The 25187-nt window shown below is 44.0% G+C and overlaps 1 protein-coding gene across 1 annotated transcript in view; it reads left to right on the plus strand.

Moving 5' to 3' along the window:
• The first annotated feature begins 2331 nt into the window (after window positions 1–2331).
• Window positions 2332–25187, plus strand: part of LOC147629040 (uncharacterized) — a 31363-nt gene continuing 8507 nt past the window's right edge. The window contains exons 1-2 of the mRNA XM_086812255.1: window positions 2332–3647; window positions 3739–4118. Of these exons, the coding sequence (XP_086668381.1) occupies window positions 2633–3647; window positions 3739–4118 (1395 nt within the window). The 5' untranslated portion in view covers window positions 2332–2632. The remainder of the gene's footprint in view (window positions 3648–3738; window positions 4119–25187) is intronic.

Below are 25187 nucleotides of genomic sequence, written 5' to 3' on the forward strand. Positions count from 1 at the left end.
AAAGTGGCCCTTGACTTAAAAAGGGGTGGAGAATGCAACCAATTACAAATACGAGTTTGAGTGTAAATTATTGCCAATGATTAATTTGATCATAGTTGATTATGGCTCAAGGATAAAGTCATGCCCAAGGAATCTAAAGTGTGTTTGAGAGTTTATGTGTGTCTATATCTTATATGTTAAAGATGAAGAGGATCTAGTAAGGCAAATAGGTAGTCGCACAAGGAATCTAAGTATAGTTCAAAGGGACACGATATCCAATAAATCCATATTGTAGTTCAAGGACAAGAGACTTAAAGAAATTAAGGAAATATTGTGAGTGGTCAGTGCTTGCACAAATACCTACTTTATTTATAGTTGAGGAATTAACTTTGCCTTGATTTATCATCTAGACCATTTAAAAGGAAATACCAAGGGAATGTTCCTACAATTCAAATGAGCTAGGCTTTTGAGTTTTATTTGGTTAGTTCATATGTAGGGAACCAAGAAGGTAAAGTTGACATGAAAAGCGAGTATGCATTAATTAAAAAGACTTTGGTATGTAAAGCAGACCACCTAAGAAATCTTTGAGAAAGTCAAAAGACCTATGTAACATTTGAAGTTCTAAACCCAAGAGTGTGTATATCAAGGAAGGACCTAGAGATCTTAGAAGCTTGTTCTTGTTAGTTGTAGTATTGCTAGGCCATAATGAATGTTACTTAATTCTTGTATAGAAGAAGTTTAAGGGTTGCTAGATGTAACATAACTATGAAAGATAGAAATGGGTAAAAAGTTAATATGAATATGATGCACTTCCATAAAGTGAGTATATTTTTTATGACTAGGCTCTAATGAGTCATGAGTCATAAATTAATCTAAGTATGCTATTAGGCTAAAAATCACCAAGAAGGTGTAGACTACATAAAATGGGATGCACATATTGCTAGTTCTAAGTGTTGAACGAAAGTGAAAAGTGCAGAAGCTCAAGTTAAACTCTAGAGACATGGAAGTAGCATGAATTTTATTATTAGATAAAAATTAGGAAGGTGAATTTGGGTAATGGTTAATGACATCATAGTCCTGAGTTGTCGTCAAGGATTCAAGGACGATGAATCTTGCGAAGCGAGCGAGAATGTAACTACCCTAGAGAGCTTAGAAGCTTGTTCTTGTTAGTTGTAGTATTGCTAGGCCATAATGAATGTTACTTAATTCTTGTATAGAAGAAGTTTAAGGGTTGCTAGATGTAACATTACTATGAAAGATAGAAATGGGTAAAAAGTTAATATGAATATGATGTACTTCCATAAAGTGAGTTTATTTTTTATGACTAGGCTCTAATGAGTCACGAGTCATAAATTAATCTAAGTATGCTATTAGGCTAAAAATCACCAAGAAGGTGTAGACTACATAAAATGGGATGCACATATTGCTAGTTCTAAGTGTTGAACGAAAGTGAAAAGTGCAGAAGCTCAAGTTAAACTCTAGAGACATGGAAGTAGCATGAATTTTATTATTAGAAAAAAATTAGGAAGGTGAATTTGGGTAATGGTGGTTAACGACATCATAGTCTTGAGTTGTCGTCAAGGATTCAAGGATGATGAATCTTGCGAAGCGAGCGAGAATGTAACTACCCTAGAGAGCTTAGAAGCTTGTTCTTGTTAGTTGTAGTATTGCTAGGCCATAATGAATGTTACTTAATTCTTGTATAGAAGAAGTTTAAGGGTTGCTAGATGTAACATAACTATGAAAGCTAGAAATGGGTAAAAAGTTAATATGAATATGATGCACTTCCATAAAGTGAGCCTATTTTTTATGACTAGGCTCTAATGAGTCATGAGTCATAAATTAATCTAAGTATGCTATTAGGCTAAAAATCACCAAGAAGGTGCAGACTACATAAAATGGGATGCACATATTGCTAGTTCTAAGTGTTGAATGAAAGTGAAAAGTGCAGAAGCTCAAGTTAAACTCTGGAGACATGGAAGTAGCATGAATTTTATTATTAGATAAAAATTAGGAAGGTGAATTTGGGTAATGGTTAATGACATCATAGTCCTGAGTTGTCGTCAAGGTGACAAGGACGATGAATCTCGCGAAGCGAGCGACAATGGAACTACTCTAATTAGTTAATTGGCAAATCAACAAGGATCAACGGGAATCCAGCCAACTAGATTAAGGAGGTTTTGGGCCCAAGGATCATTGGATTAAGGGCAAGGCATGAAGCAAAGTGCTTGAGGACAAATGGTATGAAGGATAGCAATGTACCATGTGAGAGTGCACAACAACAAGTAGTGATGGGTACACATGGGGGACCATCAATGGGCAAAAGGTCGGGCGGTTGTTTGTTCAGCTCAGAGGTTATCTTCGGGCGGGCGTGGGCTTGTTTGTTCAGCTCAGAGGTTATCTGTTGGTTTTTTGGGGGCTTGCCTAGCCTCTAGGGTTAGGTCTAGTCCTGGGGCACTCGAAACTCGAGTTCGATTCCCTAGAACACTCGCGTGCAAACAAGGATGTCATGTGGGGGGTTGCACCGTTTCCCTCCCCCCGCCCGTCCCAGAAAAGGGGAGATCGTGGGTGGTGAGTGACAAGTCTTGAAGAGGAGACCGGTCTTGAAGAAGAGCATCAGATTCACTGCTCAGAAGTAGCCCCCCGAGCAGCCATGAGCGCAGATCAGGCAAGAATAGGCACATATGTCCTGGACACAGGTGAGCAGAAGGGATGGAGAGGCTGCTGGGGTAGATTGCAGTGTTTTGCATCTCGGAAGCGGGAAAGGCCAGTAGCACAGCTGGTGGCCGGGCCTGCTACTACAGACGTCGAAAATGGGAGTGTTCTCTCGGACGGAGCAGCTTCTTTGTCCCCCCTAATGCATGCCCCCCCATCTTCTCCTGCTTCATTTCCTTACTCTGACAATCTGCCATCCCCTGCCGCCTTGCTTACATTGTTTCCTTTGAAATCAGCAGGACATCTTTGTGCTGGATCAAGCTCACACACTGAATCTGTGTTGACAAATGCTGCAACGCGTTCGCCTTTCTCACTTGATTGTGTGCTCGTTACTCCCCCAGTTTACTCCACTTTGACTACTGAACCTACCACGCCTCTCTCCACAGCTCCCTTTACACCCCCTCCAGAGCTTGCACATCTCACACAACCTCCATCACCGGAGGTTCCTTTTGCAGAGCTTGTTGCTTCGTCTCTACGCCTTAAATGTACTGAGCATGACTTTGAGCAGAAAAATTCTAAAGTTTTGACTCCCTCAAATCTCAAGCTTGCCTATCAGCTCTACTCTGGCAGTCCGATTGTAAATGGTGAGCTAGTGTCACCCGAATCCAGGGCATCCAGCTCAGAGAATGCCTCCCCCTTGCCGGAAAGGGTTCCCTTTTTGGAAAGTGATGCAACTCCTCTTGTCACTGCATCATCTGCTACACTGTCACAAGACGCATCTTCCTTCGGCTTCAATCATGCAATCTCCGCAGATGCTTATGGTCTGCATAGTCCTGAACTTGTTTATCAACATAGACCACATCTACAGAAGAATCAGCATGTTCAAACTGAAAGCGGTGTCCTGGAAAGAGAACCAGACGCAGAGTGTGATCGCCCAGTTTCAAATGAAGCATGTGCAGAACAAGACTCAATGGCTTTAATTTGTGAAAATCAAAGGCAAGTTGAGAGTGCAGGTACTATTGATAAGAGCCAATGAGGGTTGGTTGAGCTCTTCTATGTAATTTTTACTGATTATGTATTTGAGCAATCAAAACGGTTCTGCAGGGATGAACACTGAAAGATTTCCTCAGGCATTAAAGGATCTATGCATTGAAAGACTCCGACAGGGACCAATGGACCTTACCAATAGGGAGCAGTTAGAAAGTAACACCACTGGGCAAGCTGGAGCACAGAAAGAAGATTCAGGTTTCAACATGACATACTCTTCCGCCACAGCTAGGGAGTGCTTTGTAGAAGGAGGCTTGAATGAGATACGAGATGCTGGAAAATGCTCTACATGTGGAGTGCTTACAACAAAGTGTAGAGCCTTATCTGAGGCTTTGCATCAGACAAAGGAGAAGCTAAGCTTGATTGAGAAGAAGGAGAACTTGATTGATGATCATGAAAAAAAATATAAGCAACTTATACAGTGGATGCAATTGGAAGTAAGTGCTCAGTAAAGCTTTTGAAGTGCTAATTGTTTATGCTTGGGATAGCTGGCTGCTTGCTCCCTTTGTGCTACCTTGTAGATCTATGTTTTGGTACTGTAAGTTTGCGCACTTCTCACCACCCCCCCCCCTCCCCTCCTGTTCCCCCCTTCCTCTCCGTTTCTCCCTTCCTTTGCACTGGTACGTTGGAGTTGTCGGAAATCTTAGCTAGAATCCACTGGATACATCAGGCATGTTGGACGCGACTTGATGGTCAGACACATGCAATGATGACATGGCCAGGTTCAGCTCTGGGTCTACTTTACCTCTAGCATGTCAGATGATAGGTATCACATCAATTGACCCATCTACAGTTTAGTCCAGTAAAGTAACAGTCAAAAGTGCATTTACATAGTTTGACGTGCAGTTTGATGATGATTTCACTTGGCTACTTATGATTGACATGCATAGGATGATCTAGCAAGTCATACACTTGATCCCTATCGCTTATTGCTTGTGGATATGCATGCCAGGTCATCAGTTTAGAGTATCCAATGATTGCTAGTAACTTTGCATCATATGGTGAACCTTATCCGGATGGTCAGTCGACATGGCTTGATGATGCAGCAGGCATCATGTGACGTGAGATACTCAAGATACTATGCTTGGAGGAAGTTCCGGTTAACAAGGGGCTGGCCTTCCTCTTGAGAGATACTCATGTTTGGAGGAAGATCCCTTAACAAGGGTCAAAGATAACTTGGCCCAGCTTACCCCTTCTCTAGTCCATACTATGTATATGTTAGAAGTCATCTCCTGTCTTTACTGAGACACCACGGCCTCTGTTGTGGGTGTGCGCGCCCTTGTAGGTGTTGTTCTCATTTTTCCTCACTCCCCGTATTTTTCCCCATATTTTTTCCCATTTTTTCTGTGGCTTGGGGGAAAGTCCTGTGGTGGCAAGTGGACCTCTGATGCTGGCCGATTGCATCTGTTTATGCTGGAGGTGGTTGATTGTCTTGGGCAGGTCGTGGACCTTTTTCAGATGCTGGCTGACTTGGGATAGCTGGCCGACTGGTGCTTTCTGCTGGTCGTGGGATATATGGTCCTGTCGGCTGCCTTTGGAGGAGGCCGACTGCCACTTGGAGGCCATATAAAATGGCCCCACAGCCCTTGCCACGTTTGTATTGTATTCGGGATCTTCTTGTGTATATATAGTAGAGTTATATGCCTCTCTCTCCATTGCTGTCTATTTTCTGCACTTGCTCTTGTGTTTTCAGATTTAGTCATCATATCTGTTGCGTATTCTGACATGGTATCAGAGCCCTAGCCTCTTGATAGTTCTTGGGATTTGTGTGAGCAAGAGGGGGACTGTTGTGTTGCTGATTGGTGGACTGTTTTGGACTGTTCGGGAAGAGGAGAAGCAAGAGGAAGGCGGGCTGATTTGCTGGACAGCCACTTGCAGGTGTAAGCTCTTCTTTGTTCCCACCCACCCACCCACCCTTTTTTAGATTACATCCCCGCAATGGCAGATTTGTTAGAGATGGCCGAGAGGCATGTGAAGATCCCTACACTCCCCATGTTCCCGATTGACCATCAGTTGGACGGGAACAACTACAGCATATGGAAGGTTATGATGGAATCTGTTCTGGAGTCTTACGACCTTGCTGATTTCATCGTTGTTGGGGTTCCATGGCCAGAGGTAGAGGAAGGGGAGTTACCGTCGATCTGTAAGGACCGAGAGGCACAGGCACAGTTGTGGGATCGTGTCAACGCCAGGGTCCGTTTATTTATCTTTCTCAAGTGCACACCGCAGGTAATCAATCATGTAAAGCATACGACACTGGCCAGAGCTATATGGCAGCATTTGGCTTCTCTTTACAATAGGGTATCACCCATGAAGAGGATTTTCTTGGAAGTACAGATGCGGGTTATGAGCCTTGCAAAGTCGTCGACGATGCGGGAGCATATTAACAAGCTGCAGGCTCTTCAGCAGGAAGTTCTCTAGGCTGGGAAGGAGATATCGTCAGAGGACATGACCATAACGTTGTTGTCACATTTGTCCTCTCAGTACTCAGCATTTTACTCGTCTTTGATTACCAGTGGTAGGCTCAGTACCATTACTTAAGAGGAGCTTGTGCCCATGGTCTTGGACTAGGAGGAATGATTCATGAACCCTCGTTAGGGTGGAGGTTCGGAGGCCTTAATTGGCCAACGGTCAAAGGGAAGGCTTCATCGAAGAAGTCTTATGAGAAGAAGTCCAACGCTGACCACAAGAAACTGAAGGTAGAGAGGACCTGTAATGATTGTGGCGAGAAAGGCCACTATTGGAGAAAGTGTTCCAAGTGGAAGACTGAGACGGGTGAAGATTCCTCAACAGCAATCATGAAGACTCCGGCTTTTGTGTACTTGGAGGTGATGGACACCGATGTTTCATTCTCTTACAGCAGTCATAGTTTACAGTGGGCGACCAAGTCAAGATTTTGAAACTTCCCATGTGGGAGAATGGACCCCTTAACCATAGTAAAATATAGCCAAAGCATTAAAATACAGTCAATCACTTGGCCTTATCGTAACTCGAAATGAGTTTTAAATGTTAGCACAAAAGGAATCATATATTTCCACTTGACCTTTTTTAATGACATTCTTCATATAGTGCCAAAAATTGTTCATGCAAGCATCTTTAAAACTTATTTCATAACCTTATTAAAATCATATAGTTGAGCTAAACAAGAAATCTTGCAAAAAGTCTGTCGTAGGCAACTAGATTAGGAGAACATTTGGTCATGGTTTCCCAGTGAGCAATCATTCAAGAATGGGTTTTGTCTCTTGACAAGGAAGAGATATGGACCAGCTATGGCAAGGCAGCCATATAGGATGTAGCCTGTCTTTCAGTTGAGGTCAACTCGACACAAAGTGGGGGAGATGTCACCAATTGGATATCAAACTTTGTGCTCTGCTTTTGAGTAAACTCCTAGTGAGTTTTACTTAACTCTAAAGAACACAATGGGTCTTGGTACTCGTGCCTGTGACTAGTCTATCAAGTACAAGCTATTGAGAATGGGGGATCGGGCCAATAAGTTGCACCATTTGTCTTGTTTTGTGTATGGAATAATTTCTTGAACACATGCATCATTTTGGGTTTAATCTGTTCTTTGGGGCCCGAGAAATGCCGGGGACCACCCCATTGGCCTTGGTGCTTGCGAAGTGTGCACATCTCATCAAGAAGAAAGCCAATAGGGAGCGGTGGAGGTACAAAGCCTCCAAAGCAACACACCCAAAGAAAATACGTTTCTGCCAAGCACAGAAGTGCTCCTCAAGATAATGATGGAGCAAATCAATTCATTGAAGATGCAACTTGCAGCAGAAAAATAGAAGCCCAAATAAGGTTTCTCAGATGTGGCTAGAGAAAGACTTGCACCGTTGGGAAGAAGCCGACCGAGAGTACCAACAAAAGTTCAACTGGGAGGCTATGCAACTCCAGCATCAGTAGACGATGGCATAGATTCTAGCATCCCTCTCCATGATGGCTCCAAATCCATCCTCCATCCCCTCAACCACCATCGTTATCCGAACTTCACCGAACTTTATTAAGTATGATGGAAAGTGATCATACTATTTTTACTCAGTTTATTCATTAGTTTGAAGCAAATTTTCCATTAGCTAAAATCACAGATTCACAAGACAAAGTCCATGTGCCAGCACCTCAACTCATTGGGGAAGCTATTACTTGGTGGTAGCTTTGGTCTCACCTTCACACAGACCCCTTAACAAGCCAATATTAGTTTGATTGGGCTACCATTGTGGCTGACCAATCTTGAGGACGAGTTTTGCAAACTCACTCAGAGTGGTTTCCCTGTTTTTGACCTATTCCAACAACGTCATTACCATGGCCCAACAATTGGGTATATCGGAAGAAGAGAAGTTGAAAGAGTTCATTAGAGGTTTAGACCCAAACTTTAGGTACCTAGTTTGAAACTTTGAACCCCAGACTTATGCACGTGCACTGACCCTCACACAGAATCAGGAATTGATGCTGAACGGAGGTAAGCCCAAGTAGGTATAGCCTAGTCCTAAGCCCTAGTAGCAGTCATCCAACTAGGGCAAGGGGGCTCAGAACCATCAACCTCTAATGCCATTCAGCTATATTGCTAGCTTTGAATCCAGTACCACTAGTGGTATTTGATGATAAGTAGAAGGGTGAGGTTAAGGGACAGAAGAAGGCTCTCATCTGTGCCTACGGCACTGTGAAGGGACAACATTTCATTGTCCTCTTCGACATGGGTAGCTCTGAGGATGCCATCTCTCCGTTGTTGGCAAACAAAATGAGTTGTACCTTGATTCCTTATCATTTAGAGGTGGATGGGTTTACACCTGGTCTACGTACACATATCACTCAGAAAGCTGAGCAGTTAGAGTTCTAGGTTTAGAAGGCAACATTTCAGAGGGATTTCATTCTCTTTTCTTTAGGGTGTGACATGATTCTTGGCATCCAATGTATGCACCCATTCTTGATTGGAGGCAGGACACTTTCACTATTGTTGAAGGTTTTCTTGAGCCCATCATGATTCGCGGGGATAGGAGCATTCCTGGAATACTACTCATTACCCACATTCAGGCCCACTGAGCCATAAGAAAAGGTGCAGAGTGTGCGTTGATTTATGTCCGCTCATAGTCTTCTAATGTTGTTCAGACAACACCCGCATTGGAGCAGAGGATGATTGGTCTCTCGTCTCAATACAACGACATTATGTTGCAAGACGACCTCCCACCCACGCTCCCACCGAGCAGACCTGAGCACCATCACATAGAGTTGGTTCCTGGTTTGGAACTGTTGGGACTCACTCACTCACACAAAGCATGGTTTCTTGTAGATTAGGGTTAGCTACAAAAACAAGAAGCTCACACAAAGAGAGAGAGAGAGCAAGTGGTGATCACAAATGCAAGTCAACCCTTGCATGTGAGTCACATCCATATAATATACAAGTACAAAAGTTATATGGATTGTCCTTTCACACTTGATATCCAAGGGGAAAAACTACATGGGAAAAGGTGCCCTTGGTTAAGCCTTGTTCACACGTAGCACTACTACAAGTGAGCATATGCCTACAAATCCCCCCTATAGTGTAAGTGTGAACCTGTACAAGGTAGCAGATCACTCTCTGTATGAGAGTAAACCCAAAGCTTTGCGGAAAGCTTTAAACTTCTCTCGAGGTAAAGCCTTTGTGAATAGGTCTGCAACATTATTCTGTTTAGGGCAGTAAGATAAATTGATCTCTCGTGCATGTAACTTATCTCTGACATAGTGATAATGAATCTCAATGTGCTTGGTACGTGCATGAAATATGGGATTTTGTGCCACGGCCATAGCACTCTGGCTATCAGTGAGAATGGTGGTGGGTGTCTGCTGACACTCACGAAGATCAGCCAATAATCTCCTCAACCAAACAAAATCTACTGTAGCTGTGAAGACTGCCCTATACCCAATGTGAGGGCAAAAGGACGAAAGGACCAGATGTATGAGAGATCAGAGCAGCAAAACCACACAGCATGAAATATGTGAGTGAGTCTATATATAATGGTGAGTGAGCATATGTACAAGAGCCGTGTGATGTGAGGTGACTCTGAGTAGAAAGACCAGTGCAGAAGCAGAGATGATGTCGGAGCTGAAGCACGGTCGATGACGAAGGCTTGTGTCAATGTGAGGCAAAGCACTCCGAGAGGTGGTCGAGGTTGAAAGCTCGCGTCGGTGGATGCAGAGGCACTTTGAGGTGGTAGTGGTAGCAGAAGATGAGGTGATGCAGACTTTGTTGACAAGGGTGTTGTTGTACCTGGGGTGGTAGATGAAGAGTAGAGAGGGCTGCCATCCTGAGTGGTGGTGGTGCAAGCTCTGATGACAAGGGTGTTGCAAGACCTGAGGGGTGCAAGCTCTGGTGACAAGGGTGCTGCGTACCTGAGGGGTGGTGAGGAGCAGAGAGGGCTGCCGTCCCGAGTGGTGCAAGCTCTGGTGACATGGGTACTGCGTACCTGAAGGTTGTCGATGGTGAAGATAAGCAGAGAGTGGGCTGCTGTCCCGATGGTGAGAGCTGAGAAAAAACGCTGAAGTGCTCTATGTAGCAGAGGGGGCTGCTGTCCCATGAGCTGTGGTAAAACGCTGATGATATGCTGATTTAAGCGCTGATGTAAACTCTGATGTAAATGCTGATGATATGCTGATTTAAGCGCTGATGTAAACTCTGATGTAAACGTTGATGTAAGTCCTGACGTGTCATGTGCACAGTGTGTATCTACCGTGTGCTACACGCACGCAAGACTAGTTTCGAGGCTTGGGGAAGCTTGGAACTAGGCAGGCTGATTGACGAGCTGAGTTAGGGATATACTAACGGGCGGGCGCCCAAGTGTGGACGCCCGATGACCGGCCAAGAGCCTATAAAAGGGTGGCTAAGGTTAGTTATTGTGATATAGAGAGTCTCGCGAGTTTGTGAGAGCTCTATGGTCTTGGAGCATGGATCTAGTGCAGACGTGCACCTGCTTTATGCAGCCGAGGCCGGCAGCAGTCTCGAGGCCCGCGAGGGCAGCTTCGTGGCGGTATGGGACGTCGCGAGGAGGAGATTGGTCGGTACGTCAACCTAGTTAGCTCAGCTCGTGGTTCGGTGGGGACAGCCAAGACTGTGGGCTTGCCCACGGTTGTCATGGTTGGGAGGTGAGTCAGGCCTGCACCCCCTTGTTGTTTGTTTGTACGTTTGTTTGCAGGTTTGGAGTCTCGAACCAAGATCGATCACGAGGAGATCCGTGGGGATTCGACAGTGGTATCAGAGCATACCTCGTGAACGAGCAAGTCGGTAGGTAGAGAAGATGAGGTCGAAGAAAGGTATGTGTTAAAAAGCTTGGTGTTTTTTCTATACATACTGTTGTTTTGTATGTGTTTTTCTTCATCAAAGAGACCCATGTTGATAGGGATGGTAGTCTACGTAGGGTCGTTTGCGTTGAGAGGAGAGTCGTTTGTGCAGTCATACGCATGAGCAAGTCGAGTGAGAAGCAGAAGACAGAAAAAGCACGATGCTTTTCTGGTTCGATTGTGAGAGAGAGCGTTTGTGAGAAGGAGGCGTTGACGGCTTTGTGCGCTGGCAAGTTTTGCAGGCGGTGGCTACCGGGCTGAAGGCGCCTAAGGCTAGCCAAGCAGGCGGCCAAGCAGCCAGGCTAGGCCGGTGCCCAGGCCACGTGGCCTTGTGGCCAGGCTTGCGCAGCCAGCCCAAGCGGCGCCCAAGCCATGCCGACAGGCGCCCAGGGCTACGCTGCCGTGCTGCCTTGGCCCACGCAGGCTGGCGCAGTTGCAGGCGCACGCTGGCGAGATAGCATCGTTAGCGAAGGCAACAGCTGCATGGGTGACGCACGTAGGCGCCGGCAGGAAACCATGCGTCGGCAGTGGTTGACGTCAGCAGCAACGTTGCACGCCGGCGGGGATAATCCAGGAGGAGAAAAAAAAAACAAGGAAAGCTTACGTTTTTTTTTTGAGCTTTTGTTTTTTTTAAAGTTTTAAAAGACCCCTCCTCCAAGGTTTCAAAGTGTTTATTTTTTTTAAAGAGTATAGAATATATATATCCATATATATATATATATATATATATATATATAAACACAAAAGCAAAGCAAAAGCTAAGCCTAGCTTTTGGAGATTTTTAGCTTTTGGGGCTATCTTTATAAATCCCTTAAGTGGACTTCTTGCCACACATCTCTCAAGTTTTCAAGCTCTCAAGCTCTCGAGTTCACTCGCACTTTTATTGTGCAAAGATCGAATTTTCTCTCCACGTACCTTGTGCACGATGTCGACCCAAGAATCGGAGTTGGAGCCCCTTGTGGAACGCGAAGGCTTGGCGGCTACGGAAGGTACCGATGCCGATCTTTTTGACGATTTTGTGTCAAAATCAGATTTCCAAGAGTTCAAAGTAGCTCTCGAAGCTTCTTCATCGGAACGTCAGGCACAAATCGCAGCTCAGATGCAAGCTTTGCAGAACTCCATTGCTCTATTGACCACTACCCTCTCTACTTTCTCGGGTATGGATACCTTGGCTTCAGCTTTAGGCCCCAACATTACTCCGGAACCGTTCGGGGGCGAGCAAAAGCAGTGCACCAAGGAGATCGTGGACACGTGGCTACACAAGTGGCAAGTTCACTTTCAGTTTCATCCATATGATGATGGAAAGAAGATCCAGTTAGCAGCAGGTTTCTTGTCCGGCAAAGCTTTGCTTTGGTGGAAGGAACTCAACCCTAAGCCGACGACTTGGGCACAATTCGAAGATATCTTCAAGAAAGAATTCCTCAAGAAAGAGGATGATTATGATGTTGTTGCCCGGTTTTCAGCTTTGACCATGACCTCGCAGCACCTCACTTATGAGGTCTACCGCCAGAAGTTTCGTGACTTGCAGATGAAAGCTACAAGGATGGATCCCACTACTCTTTTGGGATTTTTCGTAGCTGGTTTACACCGATTTTACAGGTTAAAAATAACAAATGTAAAACATTGGACGAGGCCATTTATTCAGCTCGTATCTATGATGATACGATGGTCTCTTCCAAGTCGAAACCTGTTACCGAGCAGGGGAACAAGCATAAAAGAAAGTTCTTTGCACCTATGGCTAACACGACAGAAGGAAAGTCTTCGGACCAACGTTCGAAGAATTCCAGTTCGACACTAGCGAACAAGAAACGACTCCTTAGGGCTTTAAAGCTCAAGAAGGAAGGACGTTGTTTTATCTGCGAAGAAAAAGGACACATGTGTAACGAGTGCCCAAAGCAAAAGGGTACCAAGACGAACGCAGGACCCAAGCCAGAGGCAGCTAACCAGTTGTCTTTGACAGGTACGTCAATTACTGTACTTTCTCGCCCTAGTACTTGTTCTGATTGTCTGTTCAATTCTAAAGTATTTGGCTTGCATGATCTTCTCCGAGTTTATGGAGAAGTGAATGGCCATAAAATTCACATTCTTTTAGACCCTGGGAGTTCACATAACTTTGTTAACTACAAACTTGTGCAGAAATTGAGTCTTGATATGACACTCATCGACCATACCTATGAGGTACGTTTACGTGCGGGAAGGCAAGTTTGGGATCGCAAGGTGGAGATGCTTCCAATCCAGATTTTGGACTACAAAGATACTCTGGAATGCTATGTTATGCATCTGGAAAATGTAGACTTGTTATTAGGGATTGAGTGGTTTAAGACTCTTGAAGTTGAATATTTTTTCTTTTCAGCATAGGGACACCAAGTATAGTATTTTAGGTGATTGTATTGATCTCTCTCAGGGACCTCTTGTAAATACAATTGATTTTGGAAATATAATGGATTCTTCTTTGTATACCGCTTTCCATTGTGTATTGATTCCACTTTCTTCTTTTCTCATCCCTTCCATGGATGTAAATGAATTAAGTGTGTTTGAAAGCAAAGAATTACAGAAGATACTTGATTCGTTTCAAGATGTATTTCCTAAGGAACTGCCATTGGGTTTACCACCTGAACGGGCAATAGATCATCGTATTGACTTGATTCTCATCCTGTGAGTATTCCAGCTTATAGGATGAGCCAAGCTGAGGAAGATGAGTTGGCTAAATACCTCGAAGATTATTTGAGGATGGGCCAGATCCGTCCAAGTAAATCACCTTGGGGTGCACCTGTGTTGCTTAGGAGAAAGAAGGACAATACTTGGAGAATGTGTATAGATTACAAGAGATTGAACAAGCTGACCATTAAGAACCGTTATCCTCTCCCTAGATCAGATGACCTGATTGACCGGTTAGCAGGAGCGAAATATTTCACGAAGATAGATTTACGTACTGGCTATCACTAGATACGTATTCATGAAAGGCATGTCGACAGAACCGCCTTTCGGACTAGGTATGGCCATTACGAGTTTCTCGTATTACCTTTTGGGTTAACCAATGCTCCAGTCACTTTGCAGCAAATGATGAACGATCTTTTTCGTGACCATTTGGGAAAATTTGTGGTGGTGTTCCTGGATGATATTTTGATTTATAATCGTACTCTTGAGGATCATGTCAGACACCTCACGATTGTCTTATCTATTTTAAGACAGAATCGACTATATGCTAAGTTAAGTAAATGTGAGTTCTTTATGATCGACATCATTTACTTGGGACACAAGATCACTAGAGATGGATTGAGCATTGACTATGACCGAGTTCAGAAGGTTCTGGACTAGCCTATACCGTGAACAGTGAAACAACTTCGTTCTTTTCTCGGTTTTGTTGTTTTTCTTCGAAAATCTGTACGAGAGTACTCTCAGCTCACACTACCGATGATCGACTTATTGAAAGGTCGTTGATGTAAGTCAAATCAGCCTATCACTTGGAATAACGATTTGGATATGGCCTTCAGACTTTTGAAAGATAAAGTCAAGGAAGCACCTATCTTAGCATTGCCTGATCCTAGTCGGCCTTATGTTCTTGAAACTGATGCCAGTGACTATGCTATCGGGGCTGCTTTATTTCAAGATGGTAGACCGGTTGCTTTTGAAAGTAAAAAGCTAGACGACACTCAATCTCGTTGGCCAACCCTTGAGAAGGAGCTTTATGCTGTGATTCATGCTCTCAAGGTTTGGAGACATTATTTATATAGCTCCGAGTTTGTGGTATTGACTGATCATCAGTCAATCAAGTATGCGGATGATTTGAGAGGCAGGAAAGCTCGTTGGGCAGAGTTAATGCAAGATTTTGATTTTGAGATCCGTTATTGGAAAGGGTCCATGAATAGTATTGCAGATGCGCTTAGTCGGATTAGAGAGGTGAATACTTTGTCGTTCTCACTGAGATTTCTACTGACTTATTTCAGTCATTGAGAGGCCTTTGCAGGACTGATAGTTATTTTGGTCCATTTTGGCAGAAGATCCAGGACGGGAGCTCATTGATTGACCAAGACTCGATGACTGAGCAGTCTACCATTCAGGCTGCAGGAGGCCAGTGGATGATTCGGAATGGTTTACTGTTCCGTAATGACAAAATTTGTGTACCACAGATCCCGGACATTCGGTCCAAGATTTTTAAGGAGTGTCACGACGCCCCTTCTGCTGGACACCCTGGGGTACACAGGACACTATCATTAGTGAAACACACTTTTTATTGGCCGAAGATGAAAGGGTATGTAGAAGATTATGTTCTCAAGTGTTAGATTTATCAGGTAAATAAAGCTGAACGCTTTAGACATGCTGGGTTGTTGCATCCTTTGCAAATCCCAGGTAATAAATGGGAAAGTATTTCCATGGATTTTATTACCGGATTGCCAAGAATACATCAAGGCCACGATTCTATTTGGGTTGTGGTAGATCGCTTGACAAAAATGGCTAGATTTTTACCGACCCGGAAGACTATTACACCTACGCAATTAGCACGACAGTTTATCGAGCAATTGTTTAGACTGTACGGGTTACCGCAGGACATAGTCAGTGATAGGGACTCTAAGTTTGCGAGTGATTTTTGGAAACTTGTTTTTGAGAAGTTGGAAACAACTTTGAATTTGAGTTCCTCAGATCATCCTCAATCTGATGGCCAGACTGAAAGAGTGAATCAGATTTTGGAGGATATGCTTCGAGCATATGTATCCAAAAGACAGAGTTCATGGGAGGATTATCTTCCTATGTTAGAATTTGCATATAACAGTACTAAGCATACGAGTACAGGTTTGTCCTTTCATGCTTATGTATGGTTTTCAACCTAGATCACCTGTTTTACAGTAGGATTCTCAGGACTTCAGCATGATGCAGCACGTAATTTTTTGCAAGAAATGCAGGAAATGTTACAAGTTGCAAAGGAATCTATTAGAAGTGCTTTAGACCGAGATAGGTTTTATTCTAATAGACATCGTTCACCCAGAGAGTTATCTGAAGGAACGATGGTGTATTTGCGAGTTCCGAAAGATTCCGAGACTGTACGGACAGTTAGATCTCCGAAATTATCCCCTAGATACTGTGGACCATTTCGTGTTACACGACGGATTGGTTCAGTTGCATATGAATTGGATTTGCCTTCTCATGTGAAAGTTCATCCTGTCTTTCATGTCAGTAAACTTAAAGAAGTACTGGGTGGAGCAGATTAGTTAGTTAATCCTCAGAAATTATAGATGTCGAGGACATGACATTTGTTCCGCAGGAACCTAAAAAGATTCTTGGATTTTGTGAACGAAGATTACGTAATACGCTTATCACAGAATATAAGATCAAGTGGAAGGATCGTGTTGAGGAGGACGCTACATGGGAGACATTGACTACTCTGCAGAGAGATTACCCTGGCTTTTTAGTGAGCTCAGGAGTGAGCTCTTAGAGGAAGAGGAGTATGTCATGTGCACAGTGTGTATCTACCGTGTGCTACACGCACGCAAGACTAGTTTTGAGGCTTGGGGAAGCTTGGAACTAGGCAGGCTGATTGACGAGCGATATACTAATGGGCGGGCACCCAAGTATGGACGGGCGGGCGCCCAAGTGTGGACGCCTGATGATCGGCCAAGAGCCTATAAAAGGGTGGCCAAGGTTAGTTATTGTGATATAGAGAATCTCGCGAGTTTGTGAGAGCTCTATGGTCTTGGAGCCTGGATCTAGTGCAGACGTGCACCTGCTTTATGCAGTCGAGGCCGGCAGGCAGTCTCGAGGCTCGCGAGGGCAGCTTCGTGGCGGTATGGGACGTCGCGAGGAGGAGATTGGTCGGTACGTCAACCTAGTTAGCTCAGCTCGTGGCTCGGTGGGGACAGCCAAGACTGTGGGCTCGCCCACGGCTGTCATGGTTGGGAGGTGAGTCAGGCCTGCACCCCCTTGTTTGTTTGTACGTTTGTTTGCAGGTTTCGAGTCTCGAACCAAGATCGATCACGAGGAGATCCGTGGGGATTTGACATGACGTAAGCGCTGATGTAAGTGCTGAATGTAGCATATGTAAACGCTGATGTAAGCACAGATGATCTGCTGATGAAGTCTGAAATTTGTTATGTGCTAGTCCCTGTTATGAGCATGTCATCTACATACAAGATGACTATGAGAATATCGACACGAGTTTTCTTCACATACAACGTGCTTTCAGCTGGACTATTCACATAACCTTGGTTGGTTAGATGAGCATGTATTTTATCATACCAAGCTCTTGGAGCTTGCTTTAACCCATACAATGCATTGTGTAACCCGCATACTTTATGTTCCTCACCAGGAACTATAAAACCAATGGGTTGATTTACATATACTTCCTCCTGTAAATCCCCATTTAAGAATGCAGTTTTGATGTCCAATTGATGCACTCTCCATCCTTTATGTGTAGCCAAAGCAATCACTGATCGGATTGTAGTCATCCTTGAAGTAGGAGCAAAAGTCTCCTCATAATCTATTTCCTTTTTCTGAGAATAGCCTTTAGCCACAAGTCTTGCTTTGTACCTGTCTAACTGGACCATCAGACTTTCTTTTGACTTTGTACACCCACTTTGTTCCAATGAGATTCTTGCCTTTCGGCAAGTCCACAAGATCCCAAGTTATTGTACTTCATAATAGAAGAGATTTCATCTTGCATGGCTTGCACCCAGTGCTCATTCTCGCGTGCTTCTTCATAAGAAGAAGGCTCTTCTGAATCAAAGAGACCACCCATGGCTAATGCAGACTCCCCATGATGCATATTCAATGCATGGCTAGAACTAGCCCTTGTTCTACTTGTCAGTGGAGCTACAAGTTTGCTATCTTGCAAAGTTTTCAGCAACCATCTTGGCACCGACTTGGCTGTGTCTATGGTTGTTTGCTCTTCCTTGACAAGATCTTTAACTTCTTCCATAGAAGGGGGCTGAATTGCTAGCTGTTCCAAGTGTTCTATGTGAGGATTTTCTTGTGTAGGGGGTGGCTGATCTGAATCCCCCCTAATTGCAATGGGTAATAGCCCATCAAACATGTCTTGTATGCCTGTATTATTACTTTTATACAAGCTGTATATGGGCTAAACTGAATTTTCAGCAAATACCACATCCGGCGTGTTGCTGGATTATAAAGACGGTATCCTTTGCTCTCATTGCTGTAGCCCACAAAAATGCATTTTATTGCTTTATCATCTAGCTTTGTTCGGAGTTGTTCTGGCACATGTGCATATGCCAAACACCCAAATGTATGCATATAATCCACTTTTGGCTTTTGGCTATACCAAGCCTCAAATGGTGTTATGGTTTTCAAAGCTTTTGTTGGACACTTGTTCAACACATGAGTTACACACATTATAGCTTCCATCCAAAAATTGTGAGGCAACTTCTGTGCTTTCATCGTGCATCTTGCCATCTCCATGAGAGATCTGTTTTTCCTCTCAGCTACACCATTCTGCTGTGGCATATAAGGCACAATACATTGGTGTTTGGTGTCCTTTTGAAGCATATAATCCTTGAATGCATTTGACATGTATTCTCCACCTCTATCTGAACGGAGTGTTTGGACTTTACATCCACACATATTGTCAGTCATTGCTACAAAGCATGTAAACACCTCTGCTTTTGCTTTCAAGGGGTAAACCTAAGCAAACCTGGAGTAGTCATCAATGAATGTGACGAAATAAAGATGCCCCCCTATGGATGGTGTCCGCATTGGACCACATACATCAGTGTGTATGAGCTGTAATTTACTTTCAGCTCTAACAGCTCCATCCCTGGGGAATGGTTTTCGATGCATCTTTCCCAAAATACACCCCACATACACGTCTTGTTGGGGACTCAAGAGGGGGCATATTATCAACCATGTGATGCTTCCGCAAAAGCATCAAACTCCGAAAATTTACATGCCCAAAATGAGCATGCCAAAGCTCTACCTCATGCATAGTAGGAGAAGATTTTTCTTTATTCGTGGAACATACAACACTTCTGTCATACATATATTTGTACCATTGGCTGCAACAAGTATTACATTGCCAATTCCCTTTACCGGATAAGTGGTATGATCTGCACATGATACAGTGTGGCCATTAGAAGTATAAACCAAGTGCTGAAATACATCTTTGCATGAAGTGACGTGGCTCGAAGCACCACTATCAAAATACCCTGATACATCTTGTTTGTCGGATGCAATGCAAGACATATCATTCCTTGAAGCGCTTGGTGTGTCATTAGTGCATGTGACCAAAAAAGTGTACTCTTCTTGAATTACATTAGCTAACTGCTCTGCTTTGCCATCAGAAGAGTCTGCTATTGCATTGCCTGCATCTTTCTTCTTCTCTTTTGCAATCCGCTTTCTACATTCATTGATGTATTGGCTAGGCTTATGGCAGTAGTGACATTTTTCCTTCTTTTTAGGCTTGTTTGCATTCCCTTTGTCAAACTTTTCACCACCAGAAGAGGCTATCCATGACTAGCCACACAAAGAGAGAGAGAGAGAGAGCAAGACACAAAGCGTGTGAGCAAGTGTCCATCAAATCTTAGTGTATTTAAGTGTATTGATTAGCATTGTGTTCAGCCAAGTTACAAAAAGATTTAAGTATTATCTTCACCCCTAATAACTACTTGTCGTACACACAGTAATTCTTTTCTACATCATTTAATTTCCGGCTATAATAAGCCATTGGCCTACCATCTTCTTGTAGAACAGCTCCAATGGCTAGGTTGATGGCATCGGTAATCACCTCGAAAATGATGGCAACTTCAAGACTGGTGACTCAGACGCAACTTTCTTCAATGCATGGAATGCCTCTAAAGCTTTGCCCGTAATAGACACTTTTTGGCGACGAGTCTTCAAGCCCTTGAGCAAGTCTGTGAGAGGTGCTGCAAGGTCAAAAAAATTGTCCATATATGTACTGCAGGTCTAACAAAGACCCAACAATGAGCGGATTTCCTGGGCTATCTTGGGAATATCCCAACTGAGTAAGACATTTACCTTTTATACGAGTCCGTATAGTATCGTACCATACGGTATTGACAACGTGTGTCATACGAAAACGACTATGCTCTAAACTCACTCTTCTTGGCCTTGATAAACAACTCATTGACCTACAAGAGTTGTAAAACTTTAGCCACATCTCGCTCATGCTGCTCTGCAGTCCCTAAGAAGATACGGATATAATCTAAAAAGATGATGACATTTGCCAATGAAATCCCAAAAACCCGAGACATCATCTTGTTGAACATCGCTCGTGCATTGGTGAGTCCAAAAGACATCACCGCAAACTCTCAGTGGCCTCGCTCGGTCGTAAAGCGGTTTTTGGAATCTCGGGCCCAAAGATTCGAGCCTGATGGTAGCCACTCAAGATCTTAGAGAAAAATTTAGCACCATTGAGTCACTCTAGGATGTACTCTATTCTGGGCATGGAGAATCGATTCTTAACTGTTAGCTTGTTTATAGTGCCCAGTAATCCACACATAAGTGGGCGATCTTATCCTTCTTTTGGACAAACAGGATGGGAGCAGCAAATGGAAAGAAGGAAGGCCGGATAAATCTAGCCCAGTGTAGCTAGGATAACTACTACTCCAACTCGCCCTCCAATGCCTTAGAAAGGCATTAGGGGAAACTTGCTCGGAGGTTCTTGTAGGCATATGCTCACTTGTAGCAGTGCTCCATGTGAACAGGGCTTAACCAAGGGCACTTTTTTCCATGTGGTTTTTCCCCTCATATATCAAGTGTGAAATGACACTCTATCCATATAACTTTCGTACTTGTATATTATATGGATGTGACTCACATGCAAGGGTTGACGTGCATTTGTGATGAAGTAAATTACTGAATTGACATGAGACACACAATGAGCCGGAACGGCCGGCCCCTCCCTCAAATAAAGTATATTGATCTTGGGAGAATCAAGTACATAGTGTCATGGGCATTTCTGACCAGATTTCCATACCAATGCATATGAATACAGTATTGCAAACAAGTGGTTGTCGTTGTAGACTTGCAATCCACACTACCCTTTCAAGTGCCCATGTTCCCTACCATCTGCTCTCTATTGTTCCACCAACACATGGTAGCAACAATCTGCAAGAGAGCACGTAGGACAAGAGAACACTACACAGGGTATGTGATCTTGTAATCCGGTTCCTCCCTCCTGCTACTTGCTTCCATATTTAAGTGTAAAAGCTTACCAATAGCAAGTAGAGTCGATGACAGCGGAAGTCTTCGCGATGGAAGTCCTTGGAGTGTTGAGATCTTTGATTTGTCGCCTTTCTTCGGCGACAAAAGTCTTCAAGAGGATGAAGGGAACCTTGGGAAAGCTTCCCTTATGGTTCAGCTTGAGAAACTCTTCTGCTGAATTTCAGTCATTGGGAGTGTGTAGGAGAGTGATTAGCATCCAAAATCACTCTTGGAAGCTTGAAAATCACCTTAGCAAGCTTGGAAATGGAGTTGGGAAGGAGAATGTGCAGAAAATGCAGCCCAACAACCCTCATGAAGGAGGCGCCAATCTCTAGAGAGAAGAGGAGGGGAGAGGTGGTGAGTTGTCCATTGTAGGTGGTAGGCAGGTGCTTTGTGGAGCAAGCTAGAGTGGACACATGGCTGGTTACTCCCTTTGTACAAAGGGGATAAGGTCTGGGTGGTGGACATTGGGTTATGTCCACCTCGGGACATCAGTGTGTGTGAACATCGGGTTGGTCATAATTTATAAGTGAGTTTTGGTCGCCCAAAACTTAATGAAGTGCATACACACTCACTTATTAATTAGTGCTAACTCCTAAGGCTAGGTTCATGACCACAGTTGCATAGAAACGCGTTTCATACAGGTTCGAAACGTACGAAACGTTTCGAAACGTTTCGTCCTGTATGAAACGCGTTTTTTTCATCATCCAATTTTTTTTATTTTTTTATTTTTTTATTTTTTATTTTTTATTTTTTTTGTGTGTACAATGTAGAGACGGATTGCATTGAGAGTTCTCTCCCAGGATTGCAGTTCAGGGCCTTGTGAGAGAAACTGGAGTACATGGGCTCTTTTTCACACGAAAAAGAGAAATAGACTCTCCTCAGCAGAATTGGAGAGGCTTGTCTTTTGTCATTGCAATCTCTGATTGCTAGAACAAAAGGGTCATCCCATTGAGCCTCGCCAAGTGAATCCAGATAAGATTGATATCATGAAGTGCAAGGAGATTCCCGACATTCCTCAGGAGGAGAGAGACATCTATTCTATGCTCTATGAGGAGATCATGGCTCCGGCTCGCACTACACGATCTTCTCGAGAGGCTAGTACTAGTGGTGCACCTGCACCTCTAGAGGATGAGGCATTTGAGGACTCGGCTACCGGCAGTGACCTTGAGAGTGAGGCTGCAAAGGCAAAAGATGCAGATGAGGATGAGCATGAGGATGCAGATGAGGATGCAGATAGTAGCTAGCAGCTGCTGCCAGTATCATTTTATTTGGACATGTTATTTAGTTTGAACTTTGGACATGCTATTTATTTTGATCTTGGATTTTGAGTCATGACTCATCACCCACGTGGTGATCCTTTTGATTTCTGCTTAGTCATCAGTGATCACCCACGTGATAAGGCAAAAAGAATGTAGTGGCCGATGCTTTGTCACGCAAGCCACAGGTCTCTGCAGTTTCACTTGCTTATCATCATGAGCTTGATGAAATGAAAGAGCAGTATGCCCATGATGAGGACTTTGAAAGGTTGTATGATCAGATCTCTGAGGGTCAGCGGCATGAGCACTATACTCTCAGAGATGGGTTTTTATTGATGCATGGCAGACTGTGTGTTACCAGGCCATTGCGACTCAAGGTTATGATTGAAAGTCATGCTCCACCGTATGCAGGTCATAGAGGTATTGACGCCACGGTCAAAGCAGTGGAGACTTTCTTTTATTGGCCAACCTTGAGAAGAGATGTTGATGCCTTTGTGAGGCAATGCATCGTATGTCAGAAGGTAAAGTTTGACCGTCAGAAGATGCATGGGTTATTACAGCCTTTACCTATTCCGGATAGACCTTGGGAGAGCATTGCCATGGATTTTGTATTTGATCTTCCACGGACACAAACGGGAAATGATGGCATCTGGACTATCATATGCAGGTTCAGTAAGCAGGCTCATTTCATTCCCGTGCGGAAGACAATTAAAGTGGATCATATGGTGAAGTTGTTCATGGCGAACATCTTCAAGTATCATGGCTTGCCTACGTCTATCATTAGTGACCGTGATCCACGGATGACGAGTTTGTTTTGGAGAGGGTTGTTTGACAACATGGGTACAACTCTCAAGTTTTCATCGTCATTTCATCCACAGACAGATGGTCAGTCAGAAGAGGCTAACTCTACAGTGTTGGATCTTCTCAAGTGTTATGTGTCAGAGCACAAGCAACAATGGGAAAAGTATCTTCCTTTGGTGGAGTTTGCATATAACAACACTGTACATAGCTCGACAGGCAAGGCGCCTTTTGAGATTGTAGGAGGGAAGAAGGTACCACCCATTTTGCATACAAAGGATAAGATCTTTGAGGCTGATCAGTATGTGGAAAGCTTAGATGAAGCTTATCGGAGAGTTAAGTTGGCCCTCCAGAAAATTGAGCAGAAGCAAAAGAAAGCCGCAGACCGTCACAGACGTGATTTACAGTTTGCATTGGGTGATTGGGTTCTTTTGCGCTTTGAAAAGGCTAGACTCAAGAAGATGAAGGGTAAAGAGCGCTTATTCCCTAAATTGAGCATGCGATATTATGGGCCTTTTCAAGTTTTGGAAAAGATTGGTGAGGTAACCTATCGATTGAAGTTACCAGATCACTGGAGGATTCACAATGCTTTTCACGTGAGTCTTCTTAGACCTTTCCGTGGGGATGTGTCTGAGGATGTATCAGATGAGGCTCAGCCGGAAGTTGAGGAACTTGATGAGGTTCTGATTCCAGAGCAGATACTGGCACATAAAGAAAGAAGGTACGAGGTAAAGTTTCCCGTCGCTATCTTGTGAAGTTCAAGAACTATTCACCGATGGATGCGAAGTGGATGGAGGAAGGTGACTTAACAGATTCACCTCAGGTTTTGCAGCTTTATCTCGATGCCTTTGAGTTAGAGCCGACTCTTATTGTGGCTCATTGAGGTTCAGCAGAGCATGGGTCTGGAGCATTACCTGATGCTCAAGAGGGGGGTAGCACCTCCACTCCCTTGATACAGACAGGCTTCGATGACATCTAGAGGTCGCTTGGTGCAGTTTTTTATCTCACCCGAAGGTACTGAGGCTGACAGTACATCTGTTTATGGGACTTCTATGATATATGTGTACTAGTCACATGAGATATTTTTGTGGATATGTATGGTTCACAGTGGTATACAACTTGGACTATTACTATGCCATTGGTTTGCAATGAATGTTGATACATGTGTATGGCTTAGAGAGATTGGGACGCTGATCTTGCCATATTGTATATTTCACTTTGGATATTTTGATGCATCACCAAAATGCAATCGAGGACGCTTGCCATTTTTCAAGAGGGGGGTATGTCATGGCCCTGTGAAAATGGAGCAGTACAAGTGTGGGCATGGTGGTTGCAGAGTCAGAATATTTTATGATTCACATGGGGGGGGTGCCCGGACAGAGTTTAAGATGTGTGGACATCCCTAGGTGTGAAGGGGGGAACTAGAAACATTAAACTTTAATGTTTATTAAAGTTTGCCCCTAGGCCTTAGTGGCCCTAGGAACTTATTAAAGTTTGGGGCCCTAGGGATTATTTTGGGGGAGAGTCACTCCACTTTTGGAGTAAGTGCTTCTCTCTCCTCCCTCTCTCTCTAGCTTTTGGGAAAGGAGTCGTGGAGGAGTTCTCAAGCGCTAGAGTACATGCATGGAGAAGCTGGAGAGCAAGTCGACTGCAGATTTTGGAGTGCTGCTGCTGTTTTTCTGAGTGTAAATCAGCCGTACGGCCAGATCTGTGCAAGTACACTCTCTCTCTCTCTCTCTCTCTCTCTCTGGTACAGGCTGCGAGTCTTCTTCTCTGCTGGACTGGCTGCGCACAGGTCCTGTACAGGCTGTGCAGACAAGTTCACAGCAAGTACAGTACTGTACGACTGCCGTACAGTGTACGGGCAGCCAGGTACAGCAAGTACAACTGCTGCAGGCGGCGTAAACAGGTGCTGGACAGAACTGTGTACTCAGATTCAGGCAGGTACAGGAGTGGACAGCAGGCTGTTTG

This window comes from Cibotium barometz, chromosome 18 (genome assembly GCF_041138505.1).
Source record: "Cibotium barometz isolate CiBa-2024 chromosome 18, ASM4113850v1, whole genome shotgun sequence".
Taxonomy (NCBI): Eukaryota; Viridiplantae; Streptophyta; class Polypodiopsida; order Cyatheales; family Cibotiaceae; genus Cibotium; species Cibotium barometz.